Source organism: Rutidosis leptorrhynchoides, chromosome 4 (genome assembly GCF_046630445.1).
Source record: "Rutidosis leptorrhynchoides isolate AG116_Rl617_1_P2 chromosome 4, CSIRO_AGI_Rlap_v1, whole genome shotgun sequence".
Classification (NCBI taxonomy): Eukaryota; Viridiplantae; Streptophyta; class Magnoliopsida; order Asterales; family Asteraceae; genus Rutidosis; species Rutidosis leptorrhynchoides.
This window is the reverse complement of record NC_092336.1, coordinates 134,413,018-134,423,827: the sequence shown is the minus strand read 5'-3', so window position 1 is coordinate 134,423,827 and position 10,810 is coordinate 134,413,018. Positions and strand designations below refer to the sequence as shown.

The following is a 10,810-nucleotide window of genomic DNA, read 5'->3' as shown; positions in this document are numbered from 1 at the left end:
TTAAGTTTTTCAGCTCATTTCAGCAAAAATGACATGGAGCGCCGCTCCAAAACATGGCGCGCCGCGCCATTCCACATAAAATACAGTTCGAGCGTTTTAAAAAGGCAGATTTCAGCTCACCAGTTAAATGACGCGCCGCACGAGGAAATGGCGCGCCGCGCGAGTAAGGGCGCGACGCGCAGGTTCTTAACCGGGTTCAGAATTGCACATATTTAAAGCCCGAAAATTACCCTAATTTATGATTATCGTATCCAGACGAATTCCAGCAGCTTTTTGACGAACTTAGGTGATTTTTGGGGATTTCCAAGGTCATTCTAAGGTATCAATCATTCCGGAAACAAGTCTCGATTCATTTATCTTTCAGGATTCAATCATTGATTAGGTTTATCTCTTGTCATAAACAATGAATTTCTCTATTACTTTATTTGTGATTTTTATTGTTGCCATGATTATTAGCTAAGTTCTTTAATGTTTGTCTAGATTTAATAACCTATGTATTGGATGCTACTTATCAGTTGTTTGATTAATTTATGATGATTTGATGTTTGAATTAAAGAACCATTCTTATTGAAGCTAGACTTTTCGATTCAATTGGTTGTGTACTTGTTTGATAGGACGAGAGTTCATTAATTTATTGCATTAATTTACAATTGGTTTGTCTTAATTGATTGTTTGCTTACTCGGAGACGAGAGTAAATTGAATTCAAAAGGCTAGACGAAATATGGGTGAATTATGCGCAACGAGAGTTGGTGTGATTGTGATTTGAGTCTTCATCTCAGTTGAACTGTTTAGTCACAATTAGGAGGTCTTAGGCTACGGGGAATTCCGTGTCCTGTAATCTTAATTGAAGTGTTTGCGCTGGGGAATTCCAGGTGAACCGACTAGATAATTCACATAAGTTAGATAATAACTGGGGCTTAATCTAAATGCATCCAATACTAGGTGAAAAAGGTCTAGACAAGCATTCGTTTTTTCTAATTGTTTACAACTATCTTATTTTACTCGTTTGTTTGCTTTAAAGCTTAAAACTGAAAACACCAAAAATATTGTTCAATCTTGTTATTAATTAAAGCTATCTTTGATTTTGGCTAATCGTTAAATAGCCAACCAAACAAATTATCTCGTAATTCAATTTTCTAGATTTAACTTAGTTTAATTCATTAGTTACAATCTTAATTATCACGTCTAAACTGTCCTTGGAACGATCTTGGATTTACCAACTTTATACTATTGCACGATCGGGTACACTGCCCGTTAGTGTGTAGTAAATCTTTAAACCGGTTTTTCCCATTATAAATAATAGACGCGATTTCACACATCACCTATATATATCAAATCGTAACAATAGACCACAAGATTTCATATTTCAATACACATCCCATACATAGAGATAAAAATCATTCATATGGTGAACACCTGGTAACCGACATTAACAAGATGCATATATAAGAATATCCCCATCATTCCGGGACACCCTTCGGATATGATATAAATTTCGAAGTACTAAAGCATCCGGTACTTTAGATGGGGCTTGTTGGGCTCAATAGATCTATCTTTAGGATTCGCGTCAATTAGGGTGTCTGTTCTCTAATTCTTAGATTACCAGACTTAATAAAAAGGGGCATATTTGATTTCGATAATTCAACCATAGAATGTAGTTTCACGTACTTGTGTCTATTTTGTAAATCATTTATAAAACCTGCATGTATTCTCATCCCAAAAATATTAGATTTTAAAAGTGGGACTATAACTCACTTTCACAGATTTTTACTTCGTCGGGAAGTAAGACTTGGCCGCTGGTTGATTCACGAACCTATAACAATATATACATATATATCAAAGTATGTTCAAAATATATTTACAACACTTTTAATATATTTTGATGTTTTAAGTTTATTAAGTCAGCTGTCCTCGTTAGTAACCTACAACTAGTTGTCCACATTTAGATGTACATAAATAAATCGATAAATATTATCTTGAATCAATCCACGACCCAGTGTATACGTATCTCAGTATTGATCACAACTCAAACTATATATATTTTGGAATCAACCTCAACCCTGTATAGCTAACTCCAACATTCACATATAGAGTGTCTATGGTTGTTACGAAATATATATAGATGTGTCGACATGATAGGTCGAAACATTGTATACGTGTCTATGGTATCTCAAGATTACATAATATACAATACAAGTTGATTAAGTTATGGTTGGAATAGATTTGTTACCAATTTTCACGTCGCTAAAATGAGAAAAATTATCCAATCTTGTTTTACCCATAACTTCTTCATTTTAAATCCGTTTTGAGTGAATCAAATTGCTATGGTTTCATATTGAACTCTATTTTATGAATATAAACAGAAAAAGTATAGGTTTATAGTCGGAAAAATAAGTTACAAGTCGTTTTTGTAAAGGTAGTCATTTCAGTCGAAAGAACGACGTCTAGATGACCATTTTAGAAAACATACTTCCACTTTGAGTTTAACCATAATTTTTGGATATAGTTTCATGTTAATAATAAAAATCATTTTCCCAGAATAACAACTTTTAAATCAAAGTTTGTCATAGTTTTTAATTAACTAACCCAAAACAGCCCGCGGTGTTACTATGACGGCGTAAATCCGGTTTTACGGTGTTTTTCGTGTTTCCAGGTTTTAAATCATTAAGTTAGCATATCATATAGATATAGAATATGTGTTTATTTGATTTTTAAAAGTTAAGTTAGAAGGATTAACTTTTATTTGCGAACAAGTTTAGAATTAACTAAACTATGTTCTAGTGATTACAAGTTTAAACCTTCGAATAAGATAGCTTTATATGTATGAATCGAATGATGTTATGAACATCATTACTACCTCAAGTTCCTTGGATAAGCCTATTGGAAGTGAGAAAAATAGATCTAGCTTCAAAGGATCCTTGGATGGCTTGAAAGTTCTTGAAGCAGAATCATGACACGAAAACAATTTCAAGTAAGATTTCCACTCGAAATAAGATTGTTATAGTTATAGAAATTGAATTAAAGTTTGATTATGATTATTACCTTGTATTAGAAAGATAACCTACTGTAAGTAACAAAGGTTTCTTGATCTTGGATGATTACTTGGAATGGATTTAGAAAACTTGGAAGTAAACTTGCAATCTTGGAAGTATTCTTGATTTTATGAAACTAGAACTTTTAGAATTTATGAAGAACACTTAGAACTTGAAGATAGAACTTGAGAGATATCAATTAGATGAAGAAAATTGAAGAATGAAAGTGTTTGTAGGTGTTTTTGGTCGTTGGTGTATGGATTAGATATAAAGGATATGTAATTTTGTTTTCATGTAAATAAGTCATGAATGATTACTCATATTTTTGTAATTTTATGAGATATTTCATGCTAGTTGCCAAATGATGGTTCCCACATGTGTTAGGTGACTCACATGGGCTGCTAAGAGCTGATCATTGGAGTGTATATACCAATAGTACATACATCTAAAAGCTGTGTATTGTACGAGTACGAATACGGTTGCATACAAGTAGAATTGTTAATGAAACTGAACGAGGATGTAATTGTAAGCATTTTTGTTAAGTAGAAGTATTTTGATAAGTGTCTTGAAGTCTTTCAAAAGTGTATGAATACATATTAAAACACTACATGTATATACATTTTAACTGAGTCGTTAAGTCATTGTTAGTCGTTACATGTAAGTGTTGTTTTGAAACCTTTAGGTTAACGATCTTGTTAAATGTTGTTAACCCAATGTTTATAATATCAAAAGAGATTTTAAATTATTATATTATCATGATATTATGATGTACGAATATCTCTTAATATGATATATATACATTAAATGTCGTTACAACGATAATCGTTACATATATGTCTCGTTTCAAAATCATTAAGTTAGTAGTCTTGTTTTTACATATGTAGTTCATTGTTAATATACTTAATGATATGTTTGCTTATCATAATATCATGTTAACTATATATATAACCATATATATGTCATCATATAGTTTTTACAAGTTTTAACATTCGTGAATCACCGGTCAACTTGGGTGGTCAATTGTCTATATGAAACCTATTTCAATTAATCAAGTCTTAACAAGTTTGATTACTTAACATGTTGGAAACACTTAATCATGTAAATAACAATTTCATTTAATATATATATAAACATGGAAAAGTTCGGGTCACTACGTCATTATTATATAGTAAACTAATTAAAGAAAAAAAGAGTTAGAGTGCATCTCCTGGTTCGAAAAGGGGAGCAATTGATAGACTGATGTGGCTTAAAAATCCTAAGTTGCATATTTAACAAAGTTGCAATAAAAGATAGACTGTTGTTCTTGTGTTTGGTTAAGAATATTTCTACTAGTTAGTTACTATAATAAAAAGATATGCAATAGTTACAACAATGTACTGTAATAAAAAGTATGACATGAGTCATAAAAATGTAAAGAAATGTACCTTGAATAACCATTCAAATGTAGTTGTTGTTTCGTCTCGTATAAGTGCACAACCAAATAAGATGGTTCTTCCATGATTATCAACAACCACAAAAATTCGAAAAGGCAAGTCATACGAATTGACTTTATATGTAGTATCAAAAACTACAACGTCTCTGTATTCTTGATACATATCAAAACAATAAGCATGAGCCCAAAAAATATGTTGTAGTCTATTATCACTGTCGAGTGTAAATGCATATTAAAAGTTAGAATTATCAATTTTTGCATTTTTACGATACTCCAGAAGCTCTCTTGCATCATTATTCAAGTGTTTCTTATGATGTTTGCTTATGAAATTACTAACGTCTTTCTTTAGAAAATCAAGTTCTCCGTGTCTTACACCCTTTTCAAGCTCCATCACACGCATAATTTGCCTAATAGACAACCCTCCTTCCTTTAACAAGAGTATACGGTTCTCATCATCAGATGTAATACTACGATAAGAAGGTAGGAATCGAACCTCTTGAGGAGACAACAAATCATGATTATGCTCCAAAACGAATTTAGTAACTTGCCACTCTTTCGGAAAAATTTCGTTAATTCTCCTCAATGATATGCGCATGTGGGCTTTGCATTCACAAACTGTACAATCTCGATTTCTTTGTTTTTTTGTGTAATCTATCATTTTAGGTTTCGGCTTTCCTTCACGATGACAAAAGAAATCTCGTCTTGATTTTTCTCCGTCCTTGTTTACAAACCTTCCTTTACGAATAGAAAATCCATTCTTTCTAGCATAGTTTTGATAAAAAGCAAAAGCCTCTTCTTCACTTCAAAAACATTGACCTACAAATGGCTCTTCTATATCTAGACTTTTGTTTTCACCATCTTCAATATTACCTCCCTCTTGTTCAATAATTATCGAGTCCTCCAAAGGTATTTCATTTAAGTCAATCATACCTATTTTCTTCATGTAAAAAGAAAACTAAACTAATAATCATGAATCTTATCTAAGTATAACGCTATATACTCCGTAGTTAATTAAAAAAGTAAATAAATTAAATATTAATATAACATTACCTGTTATTGGTTAATCGAATAATCAATGACGATAGATGACTATGTCCACAAATGTTAATAGAGATGCAATACTAAGCAATTATGACTCATTGCTCTGTAGAAAGATATTCCTTTTTATTCATTATTCTAAAAACGAGGGAAAACTTCAAAACTACGAGCCAAAATATTAAAATTCTATTATGCAAATTAAAGGATGTACATAAAAACAGGACGTTTTCTGTTGGAGTTTAATTAATTAATTTTAATTTTCAAAATTAAAGAAAGGGTATAAATGGAATAGCTAGAAAACAATGTCCACCTTATTTGGTAATATTGTTGGTAGGGGAATCTTATAGCTTTTATCTCCTGCCCTTCCTTGGAGCATTTGCTAGATTTTCCCATTTTAAAATTAAATTTTGAGCAAATCGGGCTATAAGAGAAAGGATTTGTCTAAATTGATAAAGGCTGATAAAAATAATTTGCAAATAAATACTCAAATAAGCAACATGCAAACTAATTTGCTAAAAATCATAGTTTTAAAAGTCACTCGTTGGTATTTTGAAGACTCCGACGAGTTTTTGACTTGGTCCATTTATTCTGTTAAAGTTGTCAAAAATACAATTATTTTATTTAGAAGGGCGAACACAAATAGCCCACCTTAAAACTCAAATACAGAGCCTCACAGTTGATGAGTAACCACCTGTATTGTATTTGTATCACTCTTGGTTAGATTCAATATGTAGTTAACTCCTTAACAAGTCATTTTGGTAGTTTGTTTATTGTGGAATTTCAAGATATTCTCCCTAACATTCTAATCCAACTGGGTATGTCTGATACTTCCAAATATATTTCATTCCATGTTAGTTCTTGTTTTGGACGGTAAAATTGATTAACATTTGTAAGCAACCTGGTGTTGTCTTGTATAGGACTGGATAACTTAGATTAACATTTGGACAGTTAGCAGAGCAGTTCACAAGAGGATGATGATGATGATGATGATGATGATGATGATGATGATGATGATGATGATGATGATAATGAAGTCCCAGAACTCAGTGGCGGGTAAGACTTTTCCAGAAGGTGTTGCAGACAGGAGCGATCCTAGGTGTTGACTCATCAGGTCATGTGACACCGCTAGTTTGAATTTTTTTTTTACAAGATACTCCTCAAATTGTACAGACACCACTAAAATCAACTATAGGACCCCATATATTTGTGGGATTTATGATTTTTTTAGAGGTAAACAATCCACTAAAATACACTTCAAATATAATTAGCTTTATAAAAAATTTTAGGATCTCATTGGGTTTTAATCCTATATTCGCCACAGATTGATTGCAGAGGAAGGTAAAAAATCATAGGGCATTACTTTTGATATCTGTAACATGACTTGAGTTCTTCTAATTATAATGTTCGTTAATATCAGACTTGAGTAATTATAATAATGGTAAAAGAATTGGCGGGAAAAAGCAATTAGTGGACAAGTGCTTAAGTTCGTTGATGCGGCCTTCAAATTATAATGTTGTTTGTATTTTTAACATTCATTAACATTTTCCCATCAATTCTTTTACCATTATTATTATTATTACTTTTGATTAACAGATCTTGAAGCTTTCCAATAACCAGGACCGGCTGCATGGTCACGCACCATAATCATCTGCTTGTGTATATATATTGTAAATTTGCAATTAAAACAAAAGCAAACCAAAATAGGAGTAATTAGTTTATGATCATTAGCTGTATAATGTCATGTGCCTGCAGTGTCTTTTGGATGACATCTCATAGACATTAACATCCCAAATCTTGCTCTTGGGAACAACTACGTTTTTGATCTTCAGAAGAAGATAATGAGTGATAAGTTCTTCGTCTATGGGTTTGAATTGAAACCCGATTGGTAAAGGGGTTAGAAGAATATGATAAAACTCGTTGAATTCAGTTTAAATATGTAACTAACTAATTCAGTAACTTACTCTGGTGAACTTATAACCACATATCAATTAATGTCAAAATATATTTCATTCCATGTTATGTCTGATAACCAGATGAGTCTAGAAGCCTGAGGCTGCAGCAGGGTTTTTGAACAAGGGGTTGATCATGTAAGCGTATGTTTATTTGACATTATTATAATTTGTAACTTTATCAATAGAGTATATACACATGGACCATACTACTATTGAACACAATATATATGTATTTTTTTTTTTTAACTTTTACACAGCTTTTGACTCAAGAGACTTTTAAATTCTTAGCAAGATTTTCAATAAAAGTCAATGAGACAAAACACAGACCCATATCGCCACGTTTATAAGTAATTGGGTTGAAATTACCACTTTGATTATGTGTCCTCAAGTCAATTAGAATTCTAATAATGTAAATTGAAAGCAGGTATAAGTTCCCGATGCAATATGGTCCTAATTACTACAGTAGAATTTATAAGTAATTGGGTTAAGATTACCACTTTAAAGTAAGTGCTATGGGTGGGTTGGAAGATTAGTTAATTATTTGGATAAAATTATTTTAGAGGCAGCGTATACGTTGCACATAGATATTACAACGTTTACAGCTACATATATACAGACTAGTCACTAAAAGACAAAGGATCTTAACTAACTTTTGTAACAAACTATTAGGTAGCTAACTAACTGATATAATTACATTCTCCTACAATAGATAAAAGACTTGGCATGCTTGAGATAGCTTGGAGAAATGTAGTCCACTGAATGGTTGTTGGCTTGTTGCCTTGTATCAGATGGACCATGTGCTGTGATGATGTTGACTTTTATGCAGACTTTGTAAAGTCAACATATCTGCTATTTTGTGATAAACCTTTACCCATCAATCCCAAAATACTAGAAATTTTAAAGACGTACAGAGAATGTTGTCTCATTTTGAATAGTTGAAAAACATCAACAGTAAATATAGTTGCAATGTAAGGAAAATAAAGCAAACAAAACATTCAAGTTGTTTAATGTTAACAATATATATACTTCGATAGTCTGTTACTAACAACGGGTAGCAAATTGGCACCCAAAAATATATAAAACAACGTCCATTTATATATAACCCAATTTATTATCAATATAACCAACCAATCAATTATCATCACAATGATACTTACATATACATATTACATTACATATGATACATAATAAGAAAGCAGAATATATATGGCCCATACCATCATGTATTTAAAAAAAAAGCGTTAACAATAATAATACTCGTAATAATAAGAATCCGATTTACCATTCATGAGAGCTAGAATCCACTTTTAAACATAATCAATCCACACATGGATAGGGAGATACAAGTGACTTGACAAATATAGGGGAAGTAATGGAGTAACATATGTTTAGTTTCTGATAATCACATAAACGCCAAGTGTTGTCTGGAAAGCAATCGAGTGTGTATGCAGTAATAGCATACATGTCACCATTGTAATCATGAGGGAGCATTTGCCAACAATTATAGTTTCTCATCACCCATATCGTTTGGCAGTATCTATAATACCTATCATGGATATAATAGGAACGAACTATGCATAGATGTTCTTCAAACGTCACTAGTAAGGTTCGATTATCACATAAATATACATCATCATCAGGTTGGGGGATTTCTTTGAATTTCTCTAGAGATAAATCAAACGAAAGAATTACGCTCTTCTTCTTCTTTGTATCATCCATAAACCAATGAAGCGCCCCATCGTATAAAATACCACAAAGAAGATCATTAGCACTAGCATCAGGATTAGCATTAGTATTATAAGTTAAATAATGGCAGTCTCCATCAAATATCCATTTATCTGATATTAAAGATAACACTTGAAAGCCCACATGATCCTTGGATTCACTAAAGCCGACAACAACCTTGTAATCATCATTAGTATAATCATAACCAAAACCCCAACAACATACTTTTCTCCTGTTGTCATTGTAACCAAGATTCGGCAGATTTTTAACCTCTCGAGTGGAAGGATTAGTTACTAAAAATTCACCTGGATTAGGAGAGATGCAAACAAGACCATTACACGAACCAACCATCAAGCAATTGCGCAAGTTTGCAGCATTATTATTGGGAATCCAATGTAATCGGATTCTTAAAAATCCATGTTCACGGTTGCTAATGTAACTGTGTTTAAGATGAGCTTTAACAAAATCATTAGAAGATATTAAATTATACCAGGACTTGCAAACACTCTTGCATCGAACAACATCTTCTACATCCAATCTTGCAAGTACCACCTCCATTAGAATGAAAATAAAAATTTTCTTTTTATTAGAAGAAAAAAAAAATTGCGTTTGATTAGCACAGAATAACAGGTTTATAGATGAATTTATAGATAGTTGCCGCTTTGTAGGTTTTCAAGGACCGTGTTTATGAACCGATGTAGTTATTGGGCTTCCATTTTTTTTTATAAAAATATAATCTTAACTCTTAAGCCAATCGGGCTATGATAGAATGGAGAAAGGTTAATAAAAATAGAACCCTAATTCTTGTGGTGACGCGAATTGAAAGAAACAAACCAGATCAGTCGAATAGAATGTGAACCCTAAATATATAGTAGAACCCTTAAACTGACGTTAGGGATTTTATCTGTTGCTAAATTACACTTTTGACCATCACATGACCGACACATGTTTTCATTAAACGGAAGAAGATAACAGCAGTTAAGAAATGGACCAGTGCTGAGTAGTTATAAAACCACAGGGACTAACAGTATATCTTTTAGATATTAGGGACGACCGGTATAATTTTACAGAAACCACAGGGACTAACCGTATAAATTACTCTAAAAATTATTTGCAAAAATACTCAAATGAGACTCTTCTCTCGAGTAGAGGGAGGGACGACCTTATTTAGTCGTGGGTTCTATACCCGCGGGTGGAGTAGTAACTTCCTTCTGATCCTTCTGATCTAGGGTCTCGAACTAATAACCTCATTTCTTCATATTTTTATAGTGCGAATAGCTTTTGCGACCACGCCATCGTGTCTGATAAAAATACTGAGCCTTTTAGTCTATAAGCTACAATACTTAAGATTGCGAATTTGAACCATTTATAGGTAAACTGGTCAGTTTGCGTATACTTGTGCAGCAACCACATCTAAAATGACACAATTTATTATCACTGTAACAATATAGTTTTTTTTAGTCATAAACATAACATTTACTAGTAATTATAATTATAATTATATGTATAATTGAATAAAATAAATAAATTTTTTTGCAGGTCTGCATAACCAAAACCTGAAATAAAAAGTATATCCGTTTTGAATCAAAATCGTTCCAACTTGTTACCAAACCCAAATCACCATTTTTTC

General features: G+C 32.1%; 1 protein-coding gene across 1 annotated transcript; it reads right to left on the bottom strand.

Annotated features, from left to right (window-relative positions):
• Positions 1–8,772: 8,772 nt before the first annotated feature.
• On the bottom strand, positions 8,773–9,738 carry LOC139841016 (F-box/kelch-repeat protein At3g06240-like). The gene has a single exon (XM_071831252.1). It carries the CDS (start codon positions 9,736–9,738, stop codon positions 8,773–8,775), a length of 966 nt encoding a protein of 321 aa, XP_071687353.1.
• Positions 9,739–10,810: the final 1,072 nt, after the last annotated feature.